General features: G+C 49.5%; 1 protein-coding gene and 1 long non-coding RNA gene across 6 annotated transcripts in view; one reads left to right on the top strand and one right to left on the bottom strand.

The window, feature by feature from the left end:
- TNR (tenascin R) overlaps positions 1 to 24,572 on the top strand; it is a 74,474-nt gene extending 49,902 nt beyond the window's left edge. For all 3 annotated transcript variants that reach the window (XM_074322509.2, XM_074322510.2, XM_074322507.2), the window contains 5 exons: positions 9,360 to 9,511; positions 10,830 to 10,926; positions 13,837 to 13,998; positions 15,513 to 15,676; positions 16,820 to 24,572. In XM_074322509.2, coding sequence (XP_074178610.2) covers positions 9,360 to 9,511; positions 10,830 to 10,926; positions 13,837 to 13,998; positions 15,513 to 15,676; positions 16,820 to 16,939 — 695 coding nt within the window. In that variant the 3' untranslated portion in view covers positions 16,940 to 24,572. The remainder of the gene's footprint in view (positions 1 to 9,359; positions 9,512 to 10,829; positions 10,927 to 13,836; positions 13,999 to 15,512; positions 15,677 to 16,819) is intronic.
- LOC141569389 (uncharacterized) lies at positions 15,714 to 21,966 on the bottom strand. 3 transcript variants are annotated; one of them, XR_016022716.1, is made up of 5 exons: positions 21,839 to 21,966; positions 21,386 to 21,509; positions 18,545 to 18,657; positions 16,736 to 18,027; positions 15,714 to 16,294 (listed from the first exon to the last, which is right to left on the bottom strand). It is a non-coding gene; the product is annotated as an uncharacterized LOC141569389 (long non-coding RNA). The 3 variants fall into 3 exon arrangements; XR_012493005.2 differs by lacking the exons at positions 21,386 to 21,509; positions 21,839 to 21,966 and having other exon boundaries at positions 15,715 to 16,294; positions 18,545 to 18,669; XR_016022715.1 differs by lacking the exons at positions 21,386 to 21,509; positions 21,839 to 21,966 and having other exon boundaries at positions 15,715 to 16,294; positions 16,736 to 17,977; positions 18,545 to 18,650.
- Positions 24,573 to 25,330: the final 758 nt, after the last annotated feature.

The raw sequence follows: 25,330 nt of genomic DNA, 5'->3' as shown, positions 1-25,330 counted from the left end.
TGACATAGCTGTGGTTGGGAGCAGTGTGACAATGTGCCCCAGGTTTCTGTGGCATCTTGCAGCTGTGCCTTGTTCCCAATCCACCTGGGCTGTAAATATCTACCAGCTTCTGTGCCCACCACTGACCTCTCTTAGCTGAAGCCACCCCAGGGGCTGTGCCGTAGTTTGGGTCTGGGATCCCAAGTCCAGCCGGGGGTTCAGCAAGATCCAATAAGCAGAAGGTTAACAATTCACGGAAATTTGCCGAGAAGGCCAGGGTACTGCCTGTGTTTGATGGACAGTGTGTGTGGGTGGGGGCGGGGGCATCAGGATGAATTTAGGTGTGTGTTTGTTTTTACAAACCTCCCGTGGACACTGGGCTCCTGGGGCACGACCAGGACCAACTTGGAAAGGAGAACAGTGAAGAGCCCACATTCCTGCACAACCCATGCAGTTACTGACCGAGTCACTCATGCAGCGTTTGGGGTCCCAGAGAAGGACTCGCCACCACTACAGTGGTACGTGGCATAGGGGTGTCCATGTTAGGAAGCTTTGGCAGAGGTTTCCTGGAAAGCTCAAATCTGACTTTCAGTCACTGATGCTCCCAAACCCTGCGGGCTTTGTCGTGGAGATTTATCAGAACCAATGGAATGACCGTTTGTAAAGTGGACAGCGCGTGGACAGAAGTAACACACATGGGAGGACCTTGCACAGAGCCTGGCACATAGCGGACCTAATAAACGGTGGTTGAACTGAATAGGTAAGTCCCAGCTGCTGTGCACAGAAGAGGGTTCTAGAAACAAGGCTCTAGAGGAGAGGATTCTTCGTGTCCCTCGCAGGGACAAGGCAAATGGGTACAGCCTGCAGAGCTTGATGCCCCAAGTCCCTCTAATGTCAGGCTCTCTCGCTGTCACCCCGAATGTAACATTCCCTGGATAAATCACACTCAGCCTGCATAGTCGTCTGAATATCAGTATTCATGGGTTCTCATTGCCTCACTATGCCCCTCCATCAGGACCCTCACTGACTCCACACACACACACACACACACACACACACACACACACACACACACACTAGAAGCCACACAGCATGCCCTGCGGGCTCCTGGTTGGAAGAAGGAGAAGAAGGAACAAAAACAGAGAGCAGAGCATACCGCTTACTGGAAAGACTGGGGTGCTGCCAGTCTGAACCCCAGGAATTACTGCTACTGAGCAAGAGGTCCGAGGGACATCAGAGCCGCCTCTCAAGGGTAAACCTGGGCTGATGGGTTTAGAGGCTAATTTTATCCTAGTAACCGGCATCCTTTGCGACTTCACTGACAGAACCTAAGCATCCTATTCTAGGACAGGCTGGTCTCGGCCAATCACTCAAAGCATTTCGTGTGCCTTGTCTTACGAAATAAAGGGGCTTAAACTTGGGCCACTTAGGCCCCTTTCCACTGACAAACCCTCATCTTGTCCTGGGTGGGCCAAGAAAGATGCCTACTTAATAGACTGGAAAAGAGTTGAGGTGTTAAATATAAAAATAAAAGAGAGAGGAAAGAGGCGGACCAGCTCCCACAAAACCCCCTTTGATCACGACGTCTCCCCTTGCTGCATTCCTGCCTTAGAACGTAAGCCCATGTCATTCTTTCCACCATGTTAATAGCTTCCTAGCCTCTTGTCTCTGGTGTTTGCACAAGACTCTGAGGGGGGACTTAATAGAAGTACAAGGGGAGAGAAAAAAGGTGGATACATTATTTATAATTTGCTGTCGTCTGAAATTTCATCCAAGGTCTACTTGTCTTTTGGAGACGTGAATATAAATGAGGAAACAAATACTCCCCGCAGAGCAACGTGGACCGGTGAGAGGATATTCGGAGAGGCAGATTTCATTGTCTGTTTTAATACTATAAGAAGCAAACAAGGCGCTCGGTAAAGCTTGTCCTCAGAGACAGTGAACACTCTAAAAGAGGCTGTCTTGACCTTGAGGTTAAGTGAAGACAGCCACTCGCGGAGGTTCCCAGAGATGGGTAATGAGACGTTTACTCTTTCGCTTTTGCTCCTGTCCAGGCTGTCCCACCGCCAGGCTGAGCTGCAGCCTGAGGCTTTACAGAAAGACTCCAAGAGTCTAACACAAGCTTCCGTTTTGGAGGTGGTGAAAATTAATGAAGGTTGGCAAACCCTGGGCTCTGGGGCCATCGATGGTGGATCGGGCCACTCCACGTAGTTCTCCGTTAATAGCGTACTATTCAGGTTACGCGTTTCATCTCGGGCGACTTTGTCATAGAGAAGGATTTTCAAGGACTTGGTCCATTTCATCCAAGATGTTGAATGTATTTAGATAGAGCTGTTTGTACTATTCAGTAGGACAGGGATATGGGATCCCTCTAGAGGGAGAGCAGTGGATTTTGTCAGACAGTAATACCATCTGCCACAGGTCGTAAGATGACATCGTACATGTTGTAGAAGACCTTGTATGTCACCACAGACAGAATTTGATCTGGCCCAATTTCAGTCGTGTTGCCGCAGATGTTTACAGAAAATCTCATTTTCATTTCCTTTTTCATAATCTCAGGCGGGAACATGGTGCTTACCTGGTGTCATACATTTCACAAATACTGATTGAGCATCTACTGTGGGTTAAACCCTGTCCTGAGTGCTGAGATGGAGTGAAGGGCGAGATAAGTCAAACGTCTACCCTCATGAAACTTCCATTCAAGGGGTGAAGCAGTGGGGAGCAGACAAAAGAAGGGCATAGCGTCATGTCAAGTAGTGATTGTACTATTGAAAAATAAACAGAGTAATGAAATAGGGACAGATGTGAATAGCTAACTTCTAGGACAGCTCCTATAGTAGCAGGCTTTCCTGATTGTCACTTGCCACTCCCTTCCCCTTACCCCAGAACCCGGTCTCAAGTCGGGTGGTCAGGAAAGGTCTCTCTGAGCTGAGATATTTGTGCCAGAAACATAAATGATGAGCGTAAATCAGACAAAGAAGAGCAATCTGGGCCTAGGGAAGAGAGGGAGGAGTACATTTGGCACGTTCAATGGATTCAAAGAAAGCCAGTGAGAGAGGGGGAGGCGTGCAAGGCAGAGCCAGGGCACGCAGGGCGATGTAGGTCATGATAAGGGTCTGGGGTTTTATTCTAATTGCAAGAAGCTGTTTCAGTTGGAGCCGCTGTATTGGAGAAGCCACTGGAGGGGTGTTGGCAAGTGAGCAATAGGATGAGAAGGGATCGCACGTATATTATAAAAGATCACTGTGTTACAATATGGAGAATGGGAACAAGTGGGGCCAGGATGGCAAGAAGAGACCAGGTAGGAGGCATTACCATCCACTACCCCTCTCCTTGCCATATTGAATCAAGAGACACAGTGAGGGACCAGGCTGGCAGCTGCCAGTCTCTGATCAACCAACCTGCCATGGAATTGGGTTTACTGATGTACGTGAATCCGAGGAATAGGGAGACTAATTATGTGGGAACGTTTGTCTGCTCTTAGGGTGCCTTTAGCTGGTCTTTAAAGGGAGACTTGGAAACCTGATGGGTAGGAGGCAGGTGGTCTGCAAAGCTTGGGACCTCCTTCAGCCGCTCTGCTTAAAATGAAGACGGCCAAGCTGCCTGTTACTCTGTTGATTCTCTGTTTCCATCATCCCCTAAAGGCTGGTGCCACCTGTCCTCTGGAGTCCCACTCCTACCTCATGAACGGGTCTTACCTCCTGTCTCACCCCCATCTGATTCATTCTCCACACCACAATGAGAACAATCTTTCTAGAAACGGGAGCTTCAAGTCTCACTGGGCTCTTCAGCCGTTTGCCTTCAGGAGAAGGTCCAACTCCTTAAGTGGCATAATCCAGTCCCTACTCCACTCCCCAAGGCTCGCTCTCACCCACCCAACCAGCTCTTGCTCTGTTTCCTGGCTTAACCAACAGTTTCCCAAACTGGCCATGTTTTCTCACTGGCCTGAGACACCCTTCTCCCACCAGTTGGTGGCTCACCTCCACATCAGTTCCTAAAATAAGAAGCCCTTTATGATGAGCACTTGCCAACCCCTACCCCATCCCAGGCCCGACTGCTCACCCTCCCCTCACCGGCCCCAGGCTTCATTGCATGCTCACTTCCATATTTTGTTAGGCCCCTATGTTTATCTCTTTTCCAAAGCACATAGAATTTGGGATTATATTTGTCTATTTCTCCCACCAGACTGGGAGCAACCTGAAAGCTGGGACCATATTGTTTTCTCCTGTATATTTCCATCTCTTAGCCCAGTATCTGGAACCCGACAGACCCTTCCTATAAGTTTGTTGGATGAATGCATAAACGAATGAACAGGTAAATGAATTAGAAATTGCTGTGAAGGAGGCTAAGGTGGTAGGTTTGAGAGCCCTTGTGGACTGACCAGGTAACCTTGCCCTCTCCGTGGCCTCAGGCTGCCCTCCACAAATCTGCCCTCCACAAACCCACTTCTGGGAGAAACAAATCTAAGTTCTGGTGGCCAGAGGTGGTCACCTGTGCCTCTCTGGAGCATGCCGCACACTGCTCTGTAATTCGAGAGAGACCTGCTGAGTCTGTTCTCAGAGCGGGGTGCCGCCATTGGCTTTGGTTCTGATGCTGAAGCCGTAAGGGCGGGGCGGGGGCGGGGCAGTGGACAGTAACTCTGACCCGTTTAAAGACAATCCAAGAAGGCAACACAAGTAAGGCACAGGGCAGGGACCGAGAAGCTCTCTTCCTTTACTCCCAGCCTGCGGGGAGCTGGCTGATTGCACTGTGTCGCACAGCTCACTTCACACAGCATTCAACCTTCAGAAGCCCAACACAAACCAATTTCTGAGCAATTCTTCCGGTAAATGCCCCGCTCCTCTTGAGCTCACAATTATATCTAGAAACACTTAACCATGAGACAGTCAGTGTCCCGATCCCTTGGTATTGCTTTCCTCTTAACTTGGTAATCACCACAGTCTGTGCTAAAAATAAAAAAATAAAAATAAAAAACAAGGCCTCTTTGTCAGGCCAGGCCCCAGTTATTGCACCAAAGGGAAGAAAAGCCTTCCAGTTTTGCTCTCAGTCCAAACATTTCTGCCTTGGGAAAAATTACTGGAATGATCTGTTAGGGTGAAAGGTGAGTTTCTGATGATATTAGATGTTTTGACATCCAGAGAGCTCGGGATGCCTGAAATCTGCCCCGACAATCCCCTGAAACTGTCTGAACCACAGTACACACCCCGGGAACACAGCCTAACAGGAATCAGTGTCGTCCTCATTGTTAGCTAAGCCAAATTCCAATAACCCCCAAGGCAGAACTTAATGGTACAAACTAGAACCCAAGGCTTAAGTTCAAGGGTAAATAGAGTTTCTTATCCCCTTTCTCCCATCCCATCCAAACTAATTCTTGGGACCCGCCCACTCAAGACACACCGACCAGGAAAGAGAGAGGGAAGGAAAGGGAGAAAGGGAAAGAGGAGAGGGAGGGAGGGAAGGAGAGAGAGAGAGAGAAAGAGAGACTCGCAGACTATTTATCCACTCAGCCATATAAATCTAGACCCTTAGGGACACAGTCTAGCTCACCATTTATGCCTCTTGGCCTCTCTGAGAAAAGGAGACATAGAGTGGAGTTCCAATCCGGTTGGTCTTCAGATTCATTGGAGGAGTTTTGGTAAAACACTGATTCCCTGGGACCCAGCCCCTGCCATTCTAGTTTGGTAGATCTGCCATGGAGCCCAGGAATCTGAATTTAATCAAGTCCCTGGCTTGGGAACAATTAGTGAGCCTCTGACTCCTCTCATCCGGTGACAAGGAATAATCGTTTCATAAAAGACTGGTGAGTGAGGCAAAACTTGTGGTAACATTGAGGGAGAGAGGACGGAGTAGAGTGGTTTCATGGTGAAGTGTGTCCTCTAAGCTCCCAGGATGTGAAAATCTCAGGTCGCTGCTCTTGATATTCTTTGGGGTTTTTTAAAAGATTTTATTGAGGAAGGAGAACAGGACTTTATTGGGGGAACAGTGTGTACTTCCAGGACTTTTTTTTTTTTTCCAAGTGAAGTTGTCCTTTCAATCTTAGTTGTGGAGGGCGCAGCTCAGCTCAGGTCCAGTTGCCGTTGCTAGTTGCAGGGGGCGCAGCCCACCGTCCCTTGTGGGAGTCGAAACCGGCAACCTTGTGGTTGAGAGGACGCGCTCCAACCAACTGAGCCATTCGGGAGCTCAGCGGCAGCTTAGCTCAAGGTGCCGTGTTCAATCTTAGTTGCAGGGGGCGGAGCCCACCATCCCTTGCGGGACTCGAGGAGTTGAACCGGCAACCTTGTGGTCGAGAGCCCACTGGCCCATGTGGGAATCGAACTAGCAGCCTTCGGAGTTAGGAGCATGGAGCTCCAACCGCCTGAGCCACCGGGCCGGCCCTCCTGTTCTTGATATTCTGTGCAATTAAAATGCTTGTTGATTGTCTTTCCATCAGTGCCACAGACTACATTACAGTAAATCGAATCTGTAAGCAACCAGGTGGCCTTGCAAATTCTCAAAGGTGAAATAAGCGCACCCAGCAACTATGCATCAGCCCCTCCCACATTTGGGGAGTGCCTCCGCCAACCACCCCAATGTGGGGGCCCTTCCTATCTCCGGGTGAAGTCTGGTGTCTTCATCCTATCTAGACTTTTAACACCCCTTAATCACACTTTATTCCTAAATTGATTACATTCCCATTTTCTGAGTTTAAAAAAATGAATTCTTCTTTTACATGACAGCGCTTCAGATATTTAAAAACTTCTCCAGGGCAAGTCATCCCAGTTTCCTAAATTAGGTTTTGGTAGATCTACCTTTAAAGCAACTAATACGTTTGAACCTTTTAAAAGGATCTCTAACATAGCTTTTACCTAAGTCGTGATCAATGTGCAGAAGCCAGCACAAGGTCATTTGTCATTTATTTACTTATTCTGAAGTTTGGTTTAGTTGTATGTGTGTATTTGTATGAAGTTGTCGTTTGGAGGTTTGGGAAAAGATGCTCTGTTGGAGACACATTGGGTGTTGGGAAGAACTTTGGGGTTCTGGCTCCTTTCAAAAGCTGACTTGATTCAGGAGAAAAGGGCTATTCATGCATAAGGTAGGAATGCGCGGAGAACATCACATCAAGAACATTATGTGTTGATCTTCTAAAAGGAGGAACTCAGGCAGTGAGAGAAGAGGGCACAAAGGAAAGCAGACGGGCCGGTTGCCCCAGAGACCAGGTAGGGAATGGTCTGGAAGCCGGGAAATAATCACGGTGTTCCCAAAGCAACAGAGAGAGGGAAAGGAGCTCACGGGCATCTGTCCCCTGAAATATAATGGTGACCTCTAGGAATCGGTGGCGTGTCAAACGCTAACGAGCTGTAGCACGTGCTGGAGATAAAAGTTAACAGCTTCTCTGCAGCTACTAAGGAAATCAGTTTTCGGTTTTGGGGGATAAAGATATTTAATGTGAACATAGCACTATTTGAGGTCATTTTAACTTTTGGGGCTTGATGTGCTTACAAGATAAATGGAGACATTAACGAATCCTTGGCTACATGGATAGATGTCCAGTGAAGTATATGCTGTTCTCGTGCCTCTGTGAGCCGAGTGCAAAGAGCACTTGACTTGAGGTCGGAAACTGAAGTTCCAGGGACCGGAGGAAGCCATGTGATTTTTTGAGTGCAGTTTCCATCTCTGTAAAATAAGTTTTTGATTTATAACAACCTGCCTCCCTCTCACCTTTCCTGCAAGAATTAAGCGAAAAATAAAAACACAAGTTCTACAGAAACATACTGTTATTCCCTGGTGTAACCATGCCCAAAGTCGGTGGTGCCTTGGTTCTAAACTGCCTTAAATGGGCGCCACTCTCCACCGAGGTGTGGCGGCTGCCAAGGGACAGTCCTGTGCTAGAGGAGTTAACACCTCCAGAAGGGCCTTCCATAAAGTCTGTGGAACCCCAACAACCTCTTCCTAACACAGGATGCTTCACTGATGATCCATGACAAGTGTCTTAGATGACCCAGGACTCCCGCGAGGTTATGTCACCTTCCTCTTGCTCTGACGCACCGCAGGCTTTCCAATTGGCCTTTCCAATGGGTCACACCTGCAGTGCATGAGTACTGCCACTAGGGGACACTGTAGTGCCTGACACGTGAGGTCAGTACCCACCAGCCGCTTCAGGACTCTGCTACCGTCAATCACAGCATCATATTTACAGAACGCCCAGTTCTGCCTTTCACTTGCTCCATCAGCTCCGGTAGTCAGAAGAGCTCCCCTGCTGGGATGCCCGCTTCTCGGCTGTTCTGCTAAGCATTAAAATGTGCCCTGAAGCTGAGCTCTTCAAGAAACCATTTAAGCTTCTCTTTCAGCTAATTAGATATTGTTCTACAAATTGGGCTGTTCTCCCTGAAAGATGAGCAGCAATTTATTTCCCCTGCCCTCTCCTTAAACTTAAACTAAATTGTGAAGCATGGCCGTTGGATTGTTTCGTCTAATCGGGAGATTGTTTTGCAGGAGGAATAGATATCCATCTCCTCGCTAAGGCTGAGCTGGTCTGGGCATTCCTTAGTGGCTCCTGTGACAATGGAGGCAGGCTTGGCTTAGATGCCTTGGGGACAGAGTCCCAGAGAGCAGTTTCCAGGCTCACAGCCTCACATGGAAAGGTGCTGGCTCAGGTAGTAGACGGCCATCAGCTGTGACTAGTTGGCCGTCAGCTATAACCAGTTAGCCATCACCCACCAGTGTAACTGCCGTGGCTATGGTAGGGGGTTGGTTGGTTAGCAGAGAAGCAGATGCCAGATTGCGGATCGTGTGGCTCCTGCTTCCTGTATCTCCAACCCAGCCGCCAGCGAGAATATAGTGGTATGGACCCCCTATCCATGGCTCCGTTGGTGTTCCTTTTTGGCCTCACCTTATCCTGTGTTCTTGTGCGGGGAGCGGGACCAGAGACTCTGCATGACAATGCTTCTCATTCCTTTGAAAGGTGGGCCCTACAGTGATGTGCTGTGGCCCATACATCTGTAACCATCATCTGAGTCACCCGTCACCAGCTGCATTAACACACTCTTGAGAGGAGGACGTTTTTATTATCCCCATTTTACTAATAAGCAAACTGATGCTCAGGAAAATCAGGCCATTTGCTAAGCTAAACCAACAGGTACACGGAGGGTCCAGACCGGAAACCAGCTCTTTCCTCCCATCCCATGAGAATGTATATTGTCTTACAAATCCACCATCAGCTGGAGAGGGGGGATGCAGGCTGAGGCAGGGTTCCCACACGCCCTGTGTGAGATGCAGACAGGATGTCGTACAGCTCTGGATGGAGTACCAAGAAGCCCTCAAAGACCTTCTCCCATGCAAGGGGCTCTCATGCAGAATGGGAGACAGGACCCTTTCTGGAAATCATCTCTCTTCCTGCGCAGGGGGCCGGGTGTTCCCTCACCCTCAAGACTGTGCCCAGCATTTGATGAACGGAGACACTCTAAGTGGGGTCTACACCATCTTCCTCCACGGAGAGCTCAGCCAGAAGCTACAGGTGTACTGCGACATGACCACGGATGGGGGTGGCTGGATTGTAAGTACACACAGCTGCTCTCCGTGCATGCAAACACCCTTCTGTTCTAGGCCTCCTGGCTCAGCGCCTGTGGGTCCAAACTTCACCACCCTCTGCCCCTCCCTTCATTTACCGCCCCCCATCATGTCCCTCGTGGGGGTCCCTCCTTGTCCTCAGGGCCATTACTCTGCAGCCCAGTCATAGGTTTGCCGAGCAGAGAGCAGAATAGCATGTCCAGGCTGCAGTGGCCTGGCCCAGGGGAGGGGCACCCTCTGAGGACAGGTCATGCAGCGGGGGGGCCAGGAGAGGGAATATTGGCTCAGCCAGGCCCGGGGTCTTGCCTGCCGGGGACTGTGGCTGAAATAAAGGAAGAGGAACTGAGCCTCTATGGGGAGGATCCCTCTACTGGACGACGGCATATGGGGGAGCACAGGAGAGGGACAACACGGATAGTCACCTCTAGTTACAAAGGCCACCCCACTGCCATCTGTCCTTGGCTTCCCTGGTTCTTCCCCAGAGCTGTCACAGCCTTCAGGGAGCACCTTTGGTCAGGAAAAGAAAGACACTATTTTCTGCCACCACCCTCCTCCCACGTTTGAGAGGGCAGGCGGGGAGAAGATAAAGGGCGGCCTCACACATGGCCCCCTCATCAGTGCGGCCCACTGTGGGGACGGGAGGGTTCCCGCAGCCTGGCCCCGAAGCAGCCAGCATCCGCTGGGGTGGGGGCTGATGGGAACCAGCTTTTGAATGGAGTGAAACGGTGGCTGTGCTCACATTAGCTACTCTTGGGAGACATTTTCTTTTATGTTTCTGACATAGTTGTGCCTCCTTCTTAAAGAATAATTGGAAATTGGATCCAGGGCTGATGTCTGGGAGGTTAGATGAAATTAGCACTTAAACAGCTCAGAAAGTGAATGATACACAATAGCTTTGCCTGTGATAGGATGATGGCAGTTACTAGCTGATTTGAAGTTGGTCCTGTTCTCTTGGGGACAAATGTTTCTGCTGCACTCCATGGCGCAGAAAGATGAATTTGAGAGCCACGCCAATTTCCCCCGACTATGTCGGGGCTCGAGGCGTCCCTGAATCCTTCCTGCATCACAGGGATGGAAATCGGTGTCCACATCACCACACAGCCTATCCATCCGGGGCTTCGAGAGAAGGGCTCTGAGCATCTCCCCCAGAAACGCTATGCAGATAGATACCCAGCTCCGTACTGCAGTGTCCCTTATCTGAGCCTCTTCAGCATCGCAGATGTAAAACTCAGCTCCAGCAGTCTTACTCACGAGAGTCTTTTTTCCTTGGCATCCCAGAATTTTCCCCCCCTTTCTCTTCACAGGTGTTCCAGAGGCGGCAGAATGGCCAAACTGACTTTTTCCGGAAATGGGCTGAGTACCGAGTTGGCTTCGGGAATCTGGAGGATGAGTTTTGGCTGGGTAACGCCTCCTTTTTGCTTTCCCTGGGCGGGCTGCTCTGGCTTTTTGTCCCCCTCTCTCCTTTCTGTGTCTGCCTGGGATTATCAGCTCCCCCCGTGTCTGCTGAGAAGTTGACAGCTCGTGAATTGCTTTCGGTACCTCTGGCTCTGTTTGGCTGCACTATTGATCTGTTTTCATCTTATGGTGGTGTTTTCCTCTTTGCTCTGTCTCTTCTCATCCTCATTAATAGTCTCTTATGCTCATGGGTTTTGATGTGAGGCGACTACAAAGAGTGAGCGGCCTGGTGGGGGCGGGGGCCGGGGACCGCCCGGCTGGTCATCTCTCTCGCAAGCCGGGCACCAGCCAGGCAGCCCACTGGTCAGCACAGGACTGAGGTAGTCACTGTATGCTAATTCCTTGGAGGAATGTTATCACCTGACTTGGCAAGGGGGAGAGAAAAACGAAAATGGCAGTAGAGGCAACTGGCAATTTCCTAGAGGTCTGACCGAAGAAGGAGGTCCAGATTGAAACCTGAACTGGTGTGAGAAGGTAAATACACAGCTGACGCAGGCAGATGGCAGTGATGGCAGTGATGCCAGTTCCGGAAAGCAGTACATTTGTTGTGACCTGCATCTCCCTCTTGGTTAGACTTTCAGAGTGATTTGTACAGGGAGGCAGGGGGAAAGGAGAACAATTGTGTTCCATATTTGAGGCCTCCTCTCTGTCTTCCTGTCACTGTCCCACCCAGCCATCAGCATCTTTCTCCTGGACGCTCACCTAACAACCCCCTAACAGGCCCCCCAGCCTCCCCTCATTCCCACATGACCACTACAATGCTCTTCACACCCCCACTCTAAGCAGTGGCTAACCCCATTTCTAAAACTTCTCAGTAACTCCCCATCACGACCAGGTGAAAGCCAAACACCTTAGCTCAGGTACCAGGCCTCTCTAATCTACCTCGGAGCCTGCTCCCCACCATTAAGGACCTGTCCTCCCCCACCCCCCACCCCCAGCCCAACATTCACAATCACTAATGTTTCCTTTGCAAGGAAGTCTCGCTCAGCCACCTTTCCGCTTTCCTATATACCTTGATGTCCATCTACATTATAATCAAAGACCTGGAGAAGCCCTCCTACGCGTTTGCATTTTTCTCACCCTTTGCCTGTGGGAGAATTGGTCACCCCCTCTTCTAGGGGCCCAAAAGTGTCCATTTTCCTTTCTTTCTTCGGCATATTATGTGAACTTCTTTTAGGGCTGGGACCACATCATATACATCTTTTAACCCCACCGCCTATCACCGTGCCTGGGTGATAACAGACACCTAAAGCGTAGCTATCAATCAATCAATCAATCGTCAGTCAATCAATGATAAGGATTTATTGAGTACCTGTTAGGTGCCCAGATCTGTGTTTACTGATGTAGGTAATGAAAATACAAGGTAAAAAATATAGAGAAAAATATTGAGAAAGAAGTCAATGAATAGGAAAATAGCCTTAGTTTCTAAGAGTTTGCAGACAGTTTGGGAGACAAACACTGTGCCCACACCAGACGGGGTTGTGTTCCCCAAACCTCGGCCACTGTGCACGGCTATCGCAACTTTTGTCATATCTGTGAAATAGCTGAGTTATCATGCACTTCCGTTTTCTACATATCCCTTGTTTTGTTTAATTAAATCTATTGCTTTGTGAATGAAACTTCATAGCATCGCCCAACACGGAAAGCAGGGTATCACGTACAGTGCTGAAAGGCAGGCTCAAAACTAAATGCAGCGCAAAGACACCAGCATTAATATTACAAAATTGACAGTGAAATGTGGGGGCTCCAAGCCTGTTGCTGGTGGTAACAGTGGAGATTAGAAAGTGTTGGGTGTTAAACCACAAAGTACTAGAACCGAGCTGAGTCTGCGAAAAGGAAACGAGGTCAAGGGGGTTGATTGAAGGCACGTGGTGGTGTCTGAAGTCGGGAAGAGAAGTCTTGACTCAGTGTCATAGGTAATAGAGAACCAGTGAGAGGCATGGCCTAGTGACGTGTTGTTTGGCAACAGTCCTCAGGTTGGGGTAACACTGTGACCAAAGGTTTATGTCCTACGTGGGGTTCCCTAGGAGCAGAGGCCAAGACAGAGATTTTTGTCCAAGCAATTTATCTGGGGGCGCTCTCAGGAGAAGGGAAGGGAGGATGCAAGATAAAGCAGGAAAAGTGCAAACTTGTGGGCTGTGGGGGAGACTCGCTTCCCCTGGCACATTAATTGCTCCCCAGAGTTGGGACAAAGGACCAGGCTTCTGTACGCCCCACATCAGGCATTGATGGAGGTCTGCCCCAAGGTAGGCAAATGGAGAGGGTAGCCTCCAGGCAGAAGTGACTCCCGTTTGGTCAAGAGCAGTGCTCCAAGAAGGAGGCAGCTGTGCGTTGTTAGCAGCTGGAGGCTGAGAGAAAGAGGGTGGTGTAATGAAAGGTGCACAGAACCCCTTTGCAGGCTAGAGGAGATGGCCGGATGTGGGATATCCTGGGCCCCAAGGCCCGCCCTGAACTCCTCTGATCAGGGCTCTACATTTTATTTCCTTTCCCTCAAACCAAAGGAGTCACGCCCATGTGACGCCTCCTGTCACTTTCACTCAATGCCATAGTTTAGAGTGGGATGTGGCGTGGACAGGGCCAGGAATCCTGAGGCTCAGGGCTTGTAGTCACTAGGTCAAGAGTAGGTGTCAGGACCCTTGAGCCGACCTGTGGTGGGAACTGCTCAGCAGACCTGGCCACATGCAGGTAGAAACTAGAGTCTGGAAGGGTCTGTCTGGTAACAGCTTGGGAAGGGCTGATGTCCAAAACTCTCCAGATTCCCCCTCTCCCCCATCACATTTGTTTTGAGACCACTTCCCCTCCCACTTCCAAAGCCGCTGGGGCCAGGCTCCCTGCATTCTCTGTTCTTCTCTGCAGGGCTGGACAATATACACAGGCTCACATCCCAGGGCCGCTACGAGCTGCGAGTGGACATGCGGGACGGCCCGGAGGCCGTGTTTGCCCACTACGACAAGTTCTCCGTGGAGGACAGCAGGAACCTGTATAAACTCCGCATAGGAGCCTACAATGGCACTGCAGGTACCTTGGCCCCGAGCAGCCCCCCAGAACCCCCATATTCCAGGCCCAAGTGGCCCAGGCAGTGGCAGCTCCCGCTCAGCTCATGAATTCCCAGCTCGCCCATGGGGAGGGCAGAGGTCTGCAAATTGCTGGCTCTGGGCCAGGCTGTCCCTGACCACGCAGGTGACCTGAAATCAATTTCCCAGGACTTCACTCTCCTCATCTGGAAAACCGTAATAATGATGGCTTCCCCACTTCACAGAACAGTCAGAAAAAAAATGTGATAAGTGCAGTGCACGTGCTTTTAAAGTTTAAAAAAAAAAAAAGTGCAGTGGGAGGGCAAAGGATTATTTTTCTTGTCTCGATTAATCAATAGGGGCTCTTATCCAGAGAGAGCGTAATCATCTACTGTCTGGGGAGAAATCTCCCCTGTAATGAATGACACCGAGGAAAGCCGTCTTTGAACTAATGAAAATAAACCAGACCCTTCCTGATTCTGAGATCCCCCCGCCCCGCTTTTATAGCGGTCATCATAACACCCCATCAAGGAGCAAACAGCGGCACTTAAATGTCCCTCACTGGCCACATTTCTTCCCCTTCCTCTACGAGAACCACGTACATGGTCACGTTTTCTCTATAGATTTTTGTGACATTTCTACTAAGCAGAACAACCATGTCTGGAAGCCCTGTCGCATTAATAGATTTGTCGGAACATAACATTGAGTCTGCTTCTGAGGCTTTGCCCATCTGTTTCCTGGGTTGTATTACGGCACGTTTCATAAAACCTGTTTTGCCAAATATTCCACTGTTTGGTACATGGAGTTCTTGGTCCTTTCATTAACTCCAGTTTTAGGGCCGAATGCTAAAGTATAATTTTAGCAACATTTTTATGCCTCTTGGAATTAAGACGACCATCAAGGTGTTGACCTTCCCGTTTCTGCATCTGTCCAGTTATTGCTCTTTTCAGCCAGGTCTATAATGCTTTCCTTTGTCATTCTTCATATTTCCGAGCATTCCCAGCGGCACTGAGACCTGCCTGTAGTGCCCAATAAAAGGTGCAATTTACCACACTTTAGGCATAAAATAGTCATTGGAATGGAGTATATTTAACAAAATATTGGACTAACTCATTTCAAAAACAACCAGGCTGCATGGGGGTGACCCAGATTGTCTCCCGACACCATAATTCATCATGGTGTCCTCTGGTGACAAAAGGAAACACGAATGTGTGTGTCCCAGTGCTGGCCTGGAGGAAACAGATGGGGGGGCAAGGGGGTGGAGCTGAGTGGACAGAGTTCTGAGCAGAGGTCGGGGGATGAGGAAATGAGTGGGAGAGAGCAGCATGGAGGTCTCTGACCCCCGAGGTGAGGCGGAGTAAGAGTTCAGTACAGCCAGGCTGAGGAACCAGGTGGAAATGGGAGAGGTAAGTGGCAGGTCCCTTACGTGGAGGTCAGATTTGTTGAGGGTCAAATGTTCAGAAAGTCCTGACAGAAGAGTAACAAATTGGACAGCCTGACAAATGTGTCTTTATCCAGGGGACTCCCTCAGCTATCACCAGGGGCGCCCTTTCTCCACCGAGGACAGAGACAATGACATTGCAGTTACCAACTGTGCCATGTCCTACAAGGGCGCCTGGTGGTACAAGAACTGCCACCGGACCAACCTCAACGGGAAGTACGGCGAGTCCAGGCACAGTCAGGTAGGTGACGCTCTGCCGTCGTTTGAAATGTTTGAGGGCTGTGGAACCCACGGCCCCTGAGCTTTCTGTTTGGAAAGATCAGGGATGTGGAACCAACGGCCCCTTAACGTTCTGTTTGGAATGATCGAGGGCTGTGGAAACCACGACCCCTTGTTTTTCTGTTTGGAATGGTCAGAGCTGTGAAACCCATGGCCCCTTCGCATTCTGCTTGGAAAGATTAGGGCTGTGGAACCCATTCCCCCTTAGTTTCAGGTTTGGAAGAATCAGGGTTGTGGAACTTACGGCCCCTTAGCTTTCAGTTTGAAATGATCGAGGGCTCTGGAATCCACAGCCCCTTAGCTTTCTGTTTTAAATGCACATGTGGGTCTTACATTCCCTTTTAAAAAGAAATACTCAGAGTCTCAGGAAAGGACTATCATGAAAAATGACGCAGATACTGGGATATTGGCAGGACAGAGTAGAAAGCAGAGGAAGAAGGGGAAGCTTTTAGACTCAGGAGCTAGAACGCACCCAGGGAAGCCCTTGACCACCAGTCAAGTGCCATTTCCTTTCCTCGTCTGGGAGATTCCATCGCAAGCGCATCAGTTCCAGGGACAGCTTCACAGGCTTAGCTTCATCCTAAGAAGTGTACCAGGAAGGGAGTGATTAGAAATATCAGGGTAAACTGGACTGTCTGTCCCCAGTAGAGACCACATGGCCATAGGCTGGGCTGGGTGACAGGGTGACAGCTGGATCAACTGGGACCTTCCTAGTGTTAGCACTGAAAGTCCAGCAGCCAGAGAATGCCCCTTAGTCCTGCACAAACCAAGATGGTTGGTCACCATGCGTGGAAACCCCTGACTCTCCCACCAGGAAGGAGCCGCCAAACACAATTATTCTCTTCAAAATGCGTCTATGCTGTCAGGATTTTGAAATTCAACTCCAGTTACTGGTACATGCAAATCCTAAAGGCCAAAAACAAAGGTGGTGAAACGGAGTGACCTGGAACACGTTCCAGATAAAGACCCAAGCCCCAGGAATGTTTAAAAAGAGAAGCTGGAAAGAGACTGCTCCTTGTACCTTCTTTGACAAAGCTTGGTGTTCATGGAAAATGGTGAAACCACATCGTGGGTGATCTGACGTGCTTCTCTTTCTCCCTCCCAGGGGATCAACTGGTACCACTGGAAGGGCCACGAGTTCTCCATCCCCTTTGTGGAAATGAAGATGCGTCCCTACAACCACCGGGTCATGGCAGGGAGGAAACGGCGGTCCTTGCACTTCTGAGCAGTGGGCAGCCGCGAGCCAACTGACCTTTCCTGTCATTCGTTTGTATTTTAGAATCTGAAACGAGGGGTGGGGGGTAATAGTAACGTGCTTTGCAACATATTCTGAGTGTCTGAAGGAAGCAGGAAGTAGCAGGGATCAGCTGAGAACCAGCGGTTCCTCCTGCCCCCCAGGGCCTGACCCTCAGCCATCTTTCCTCCTACCCAGCCATCCTTAACCTTCCTCTCTTCTCCCACCAAGGAGGAAAAGTGAGAAGTTTTCGTAAAAGACCAAGTCAAAGGCAAGTCCTGGAGTCAGGTCGTGATGGTGACAGGCACGTGCCTTCTTTCCTTCTGAGCTGCGCTTCACTTCCGGGTATCTGTGCTCTGGTCACTGCCTTCGATGGCCAGGTTCTCAAACCAGCCCATGGAAGAAACCTCTGCAAGAGAGCTTTGCGAACACCTCCCCTTAAGAGGAAACATTAACCTCACCCCATCCCAGCAACCCAAGTCCTCTTTCATGGGCCAAAGATTCTCACCTCACAACACCTTTACTCTACCAGCCCAGTGGCCTCTGTTACCTTTCAAGAGTCGTAGGTTCCCTTCATGCCCCAGTGAGTCCATCCTACCCTCAGAGTCCCACGATCCCACAAATCCAACCAGCATTTGGATAATAGTTCCCCATGACTTGCGTTCGTTGCCCGTGACTTCCCCTGTGGGTCATAAGTCACTGCCCCCACGCTCAGGTCAGACATAGAACAACCTTCTTTGGGGGGTGGGAGGGGGAGATGGTTGTAGCTTTTAGTGCTTCGGGGGTCAGGCACTGAGGAAGGACAGAAGTGGAATTCAGGGTACCTACCATCAAGATTCCAGATCCCACGGGGAACACAGGTCTTGGGTAGCTCCATTTTTCTCTATTTCTTGTCCTGTTGGTCATGGATTGTTTTCTGAATTGCAAACGGAAGGCCTCCTCCTCCCTCCAGCCAGGCTGTCCTTTGAGTAGGGGGCTTAGTAAGAGTCAGAAGGAGTTGCATGACCAGCCAGCCATTCCCGATAGTCCCTGGGAAAAGGTGGAATTTGGGGGTTTCTGTTTTTTCCTCTTTTTTGGTCCTGTGGGAAACAGGAATGACCTCCTTAATGGGGAGCGATCACGAGAAGCCTTTCTCCATCTTCTTTTATTATTCTGCCTTTGAGAGGGAAAATGAAAAGCGCCAGAGGAAATGAAATCTAGGAATCCAAAGGTGAATAGGGGAGGGCCGGGGGCCTACCTCCCGTTTTCTGAGATGTGCTCTCTTCACTAGCTTGATTTGATTTTTAAGTCTAAGACAGCTGGAGGCTGTAGAAGCCGTGACCCTTCAGCTTCTCCAAAGCAAATGCCAGCTGCAACCATCCCGATAGCATCTGCCGAAATCCATGTCCAGTTTCCCCAGCTGCCATCTCCCCTTCCTCAAGGCCCCAGTTCCACTTTCTCTAATACCCAGGTTTACTCAAACTGGGGCATCTTGGTACCTTGCCCAACCATTTAGAGGATGCGCCCGAGAGTTAGCAATTTTCTAACGGAAACATCCACCATCTAACCAAGCCCAGATAACCAGGAAAGGACAGTCCCTCAGGCTGATGGTCACACCTGTAGTGTTGGGAGATGACACCAGCCACCACTCTCTGTAGACGCTCTCCCGTTAGCCGGCCTCCAAGGTCTTGCTCACGGCTGTGGTGTGGATGTGACTGACATAACTGGTGCTGGGAAACAGGTGACATTTTCATTTCTCAGTTCACCGTGGGCATCAGAACAACTAGGAGAAGGCGGAAGAAACAGAAACAATCCTTTCAAGAAACCTGTGAATTAAATAAGATTGAACTAGAGTGAAACACCGATGAACAGTGGGAAGCACACTGAATGAGGAACCTGGGAGCTAAGGTACAGGCCTGCCACTGCCATTTTGCTCGCTCTAGGAGATGAGGGAGGTGGCTTCACCTCTCTGGGCCTCAGTTTGCTCACCTGTTGCATGGAAGATTATACTAGAATGGCTTCTAACTTTCCTTTCCAGTTTGGCAGTCAGTACTGCTGGTCTCTGAGTAGAAACTGTCATTGGTGCGAGAATACAAGTAATGAAAATTCATTAAAGCCCCACTTTATTTAGGGAGGAGAAGAGAGGAGAGGAGAATTGAAGGGGAAGGAAGGAAGGAAGGAAGGAAGGAAGGAAGGAAGGAAGGAAGGAAGGAAGGAAGGAAGGAAGGAAGACTGACTCAGAAGTCATAAGTAAAACACACACACACACATACACACACACGAGAAAACACTATAGACAAGATTATGCCAAGAGGCTGAACTCATTTTGTCCATGAAAGCAGAGCCAATACAGCCCACCTCATGAAGGAAACTGAACTGGAAAGGGATGATAGGTCTTCATTCAAGGAGAAGCCAAGAAGCATCAAGGGAAACCCAAACCTGCCTCTCGCTGGCACCATCTTACCTGGTAGAACACGGCTATAAATAGTCTCAGCAGCATTGCCTGGATTCATTTTAAAGCAACTTCAATGATTAGCTCACCTAGTCCTCTAGAAAAGGATTTATAGATTCCTTTTATTAAGTAGAGTGTTCTCAGGAGTTTTCACCACGTGTACGAGACACGGTACCCATTCTCTCCCCAAGGCCCGTGGTCAATTTGACTCAAAGCTTTTCCCCTTTACTCACTGACTCCTGCTTAACCTGCTCCTCCAAGCACCTGTGGTCTTCCCACGGGAGGACCCATTAGGCAATACTCAGCCTAAGCACCCTCACAGGACACGAAAGGATTAGACGTGGACCCTGCCCAGGGGCAGCTTAACTGCAAACACCTCAGGATATGTACTTACAAAAACAAACCAAAACATACCCACGACTGCACAGACTCACTGCCTAGACCCAAGATCCAGTTTTCCCTTTTTGCATTTCCCCATCAGAGAAAGGTAGTTTTTAACACAGCAAACTCACGTTCTCCACGGTTATTTCTGGAAGGTAAAGGAGATTCGTACAAAAGGGGGTCGGGAGGCAGGGGGATGCGAAAGACTAATCTGTGGAAAACTCCAGCTGGCCTTTAGACCAGATTTAACTGGAGAGAGGGAGACGTGCTAAGTGTCACCACAAGGTGGCGGTCACAACCCTCAGCCCCTTCCTGTAACCCTGGGCAACTTATCTTGGGGGTGAGGACAGTAAGTCCCTCCACGTTTCCAGGAGAACTCACACCAAATCAGGACCCAGGAACACTGGCCAACACATTTGCACAGCAGATTGATTTATAAAAGAACAGCAATAAGAAAAGTGGCAGCCAGGCAACGCAGAGCAAAGTTCCACAAATAGTTAAATCCGCCCTACCCTTCACCTACCCACACCCCACTCCACTCCTCATAAAGTGGCAAGACACCTCACACCTGCTCCCTGCCACCTGGGAACTAAACAGCACCCCGCACACTGAAAACTGTTCTTTCAAAGACAGACCTGAAGAACCAAGGCTGCCAGAGAGCTCAATGCCAAACCAAACACTCCTCACCACATGTAGACTTTCACATCCAGTCCCAGAACAGAGCTGTAGATTAAGGGACAAAAGGTCATTATGGAACCTTTTCAAAGAGCTCTTTTAAAAGCAGCAGTGGAGAAAAAGTTTATGAGCTCCTCTTTGTCCTCTCCTCTGGAAAAAAATAAAACAGAACCCGTGAGACCAGTGGATGCACCAAACCAAGGGGGTTGAAATAGACTAGCGAGTGGCCCAGATTTGCAAATTCTCCTGGGCCTTGAAAGCATTTTTTTCTTTTTCTTTTCACCTGCACCCAGAATTTCAGAAAAGGTTGAGTCACTGACTCAGGATATGTGTTTTTCTTTCTCATCGGCAGACTCCTGTTCGATCTAATTCCTTGCTTGCATTTCTTTCCCTCCAAAGGGGAACTCTTCTTGCATCTCGCTGTCCACTCTTAAAATTTTGAAAAGGAACCTATGAAAGATTCTAACTTGAGTTCAGCTTCCATAATCCCACAGCAGCGGGGAAAGTCTGTCTGCACGCGCCTCAGATTTGTAAAGGCGGCAAGAAGGGCCTTGGTCCTCTGAAGCCTGGGGCCCTAATCTGGGCCCAGAAGTCTGCGTGATGCACAAAGCTCCAGGTACCAGACTCTGCCTGGCCTCCCTGGGTGGTCGTTTTCCTCTAGGTAACAGTGACAGAGCCATGCTGGGCTCTGAGCGAAGGTGAGTCACAGGCAGGGCTGGATTCTGGGCTGTGCCTGCAGCCTGTCTCTGGCTGCACCTCAGGGGCCCCTGGCCACGTTCCAAAAGATCTTTGACTAACTGCTTCCTTAAACTTTTGTTTCTTCCGTAACCCAACCCCACACAGATGTGATAAAGTTTTCCTCAACAAGTGTGGCACCACCAGGCCTCATGGGAAATGACCAACCAAACAAAAACCTCAAAAAAGCAAGTAGGGGAAGAACTCCAGTCTACCTGAAGAGGGTGTGCTGGTGTAGCCTCGGGTCCAATTTAAAAGCAGTGGCTCTGGTACATCCTAATTGTAGACACACTAGATTTGCTTCTGTCCATTCTGTGCTGTTCAAGCCTTGAGAACGAGCTGAGAAGAAGGAAACATAAAATATAAAATACCAAGGAACATAAAAAAATATGCTGATGGAGCATTAGAGACTAGAGCAAGCTTTCCACAGGAGGCCCCCAGTAACAGTGCAGAGCTCAGGTGTGAGGGGTCCTGGTAAAGACCTGGACCTCCGGCCCCTGCCCTCCCACCAGAGGCCTGTCGGTTCACCCACTGCCTCTGAAGAGAAAGGAAGGCCCCAGAGGCCTGCCCCCTGCACAGACCCAGAAACAGAAGGACTTTCCTGGTTTGCTTAACCAACCCTGCCTCGACCTCCATTTTCCTTCCCAGTCCCAAGCCTGGTTTGTTACCTCCAGCATTTCTGATTAATTTTTCAAGGTCACCCCTCGCCTAAAGCATGACTTCATTGTCCAAACGTCCTTGGCAAACCTCACAGCCTTTGGACAGTGTTGCGTTTCCTCCAAACCAGAAATCCTCGCTCGCTCCCCAAGCTTAATAAGGCTATTACAGAATATCCAAATAACACAGCTCTTGTTCCTCAGAAAAACTTGGCCCCTCTCTTAATAAAACAGCTCCTAGTTGTTGTCAGCTGTGAGGCTGGGCTGATGCGAAATTTCCAGTTGAGAGATATTTAACCCTTTCAGTCTCCCTGGGGTCGCTCTCCCAGGTACTGGCTCATTAGTCCCACGGGTTCGTTGGAGGCAGTGCAGACATCCCAGGAGGCCGGGGACACCTAAGCCACAGAGCAGGTTTGGGCTCAGACGCAGGGCCAGGGGGCAAATGCATGGATGAGCACTGTTTCCTTTCTGTCACTCTTTAGCATCCCCCAGGGAGACTCTGTGTTGCTTTTTAACATCCTGTCTTTGAACGCTAATATGCTCATCGCTGTCTCCAAACGAAGGTGGAAACACACCTTCAGAGCTGGAGGGAACTACAGAGAGAACATCGGACCCAACACACAATTTCAAACTTGAGAAAACCGAGGCCCAGAAAGGTTAGGCAACTTGCCCAGGTTAGCACAGCTAATTAGTAACAGAACTGAGATCAGATCTGGCACAGGCTTTTTAATTTTTCTCTCCCCAGACGAAGACGAAGAGAAATGGTATTTATGGCACACCTACTGTTTTCCAGATACGGGGCTAGGAGATCAACATATATATTACTTTGTTAAATCCTCACCAGAACCCTGACTCAAGTTTAACCATTTTACAAATGAGACAGTGGAGGCACAGAAAGGTTAAGAAACATGCCTAAAGTCACACAGGATTAAGTAGAGCTACAATAGGAAGCTCTTTGTCTAACTCTAAAACCCTTGCTTTGCTACTTCATGAGACTAGAGCCTTTTATATTTATTTAGCCAAGTGGCCACCATCTTGGATTTGTTGATGTTTTCACAAAGGGGCTTCTGATACCACTTCCTCTCTCCTCTTCATCTTTTCAGAAAAGGGAGTCAGTCTTTGCGCTGTTTTTGCCATATATCCCAGAGGATCTTGAACCTCACTTGGCAGCTCTTTTACTTTCCTTTTTGTTTCGTTTTCTGTTTTGTTGTTTTGTTTTGTGGGAGGTGAGGAAGGGGGTCACAACAGGTTGGGAGGGGAAGGTAAAGAACACAACACAAACACTATTTCCCTGACCCCACTCCTTCAGGAATATGCAGCCTCTTTCTCACCCTACATTAGAAGAGAGGGAAATTGCAGAGTCATTCCTCCCAAACTGGGGCAGACAATGTACCCAGGATTGGGGAAGGGGAAGCCACAGAATAAACGTGGTGGCACGTGTTCCTAGAGTATCAATTTTATGCCTGGATTTGAGAGGAAAGTGGTTACATTATTAATATAATCAAACCAATGCAGATGGTATCAAATGCAGAAATCCTGTGAGTTTTTAGGCTAAAACCTGTATGTTACAGACTCATTGGGGTGCCCTCCTTCCAGACTCTCAGAGGTACAAAGGTGTCTTTCTTCGTGGTCCCCTGAAGGAGCACATCAGTGGAATATTTTGAGGAATGAGGCTAGAAGAAGACAGGAGAAAAATTAATTCATTCCTTAGTTTCTTTTTCCCTCTCCCTACCTGCTCCCACCTCCCCCAGTGGGCTGGGGGCTCAGAGGACCGTGGGCTACAAGCTCAGCTCTCTTTGTCACTTGGGGGAGTTGAGAAGGAAATCAGTTCTTGGTAACTTGTATTTTAAGCTGCCAGGCCAAAACTCCAGAAATGAACCCCTTTCTCTTCATCGAATGACATTTCTACACACAGGAATAGATAGATCTCCCCAAGAAAGAACTCTGCATTTTAGGGTCCTCTTCCACGTGGGGGCTGTTTGGGCAGCAGTGATGCTTGCTGTTAGCAGTGACACCTATATGTTAGATGCACCAGACACCATGGTTTCTGCAAACACATCAGCCAAGAAAATGCTCTCCCACCATCCCCCTGCCTCTGCCCAGCCCTCTCGGAGGCCTAGACTCACGCCAGGGTCCCACAGGCTCAAGGTTCAGAATCTATGAGACCCTCCCTCCTATCACCCACCCGCCCAGTTATTCCAAACTCAAATATGCTCCAGGCCCAGAGGAACTCCAGGCGCCCTAAGCAAGTCACTGTGGCTTGGAGGGAGCTGATCCCTGGGGCCAGGCCGCTGAAACCCACCCTGTGGTCTCTAGATGGTTGTCCCGAGAAATCCCCAACACCAAGCCCTCCACTCGCTCCGAGCTTGTGTTTGCCATTTTAACCTTTAACAGCCTTTTCAGGTAAAAATAACAAAGACCAATTTACTGACTTTATAGCTACAACGTGCTTGGGAAAGCATTTCCTCAAAAGGAAGGCTGGGAGGAAGAAGAAAAACACGACAGTGGAGTAGACACTCCCTGGGCGATGTACACGGAAAAGAACTAAACTAAAAATGAAAGCCTACGGAGGAAGGGAGCGGACAAACCAACATGCCCACCCTTTCACGGCACTGGAGCTCAAAGACTGGAAACTCCGCTCGTTAACCATTGTTAACCAGTGTTGTTAGTCCTGATTACTTTTAGCCTCTGTATAGTTCCTTTTTTAAACACATTTTCTATACGTTAATAAAAGATCCTGAAGGACTGAGGTGCATCTTCTGGGCCCTGTGGGGAATGAAGGGGACACGCCTTTCTGCACCAGTGGCCTGCCTCCCCCTTTGCTCCGTGTTCACCTGTCACTATGGCCAGACGTCGTCTCTGCACCCCCCGTTCGGGTAGGCTGTTCTCATACCTGGCATCCTGTTCCCCCATCCGGGTCCCTTGCCTTCCCTGTTCCTCTTCTCGCGTTCTATCCTCACGACCTCTTTTACCTACTCCTTCTCCTCTTTCCACCGCACCCTTTCTTCCTTGCCTGTCTCCCACCCAGTTTGAATCCTTCATCTTCCCCTTTGCTTTTCACGTCAGAAAAGGTCACTGATGGGTGGCAGCCTCTGCTGGCTGTCCCAGCATCACCCGATTGGTCTTGACTGTCCCACTGCCCGGCTCCCTCAACCCCGGAGCGCCCGTGGTAGCCAGATCTCCAAGGCTCTAGTGCCATCTACGGGCGCTGGCGGAGAATGTGCAACAGGCCCAACTTGCTGAGCCTGCCTACCCTGGGCTCTGTCAGTCTGCAGCGCCTGTGACCACCTGCCGCTCAGACTTGGGCACCTGGGAAAACATTCTCCCTTTGTCTCCCTTGAAAATGGGCCCAGTGTACATTGGAAGGTCAACTCTAACCTCCAGGTAGCATTAGGCAGGTTACAGCCCCAAGAGGAGGGTCATGAGGGAGACTTACACCCAGTTCAGGGCCAGGAAAACAGAGATACCTGTAATGCAGGGCGGTGCTGAAGGTACCAGAAATGC

The sequence above is a fragment of the Rhinolophus sinicus genome, chromosome 11 (assembly GCF_057876585.1).
Source record: "Rhinolophus sinicus isolate RSI-liver-muscle chromosome 11, RSI-T2T, whole genome shotgun sequence".
NCBI lineage: Eukaryota > Metazoa > Chordata > Mammalia > Chiroptera > Rhinolophidae > Rhinolophus > Rhinolophus sinicus.
The sequence above is the reverse complement of the archived record's forward strand: the minus strand, read 5'-3'. Positions and strand labels throughout refer to the sequence as shown.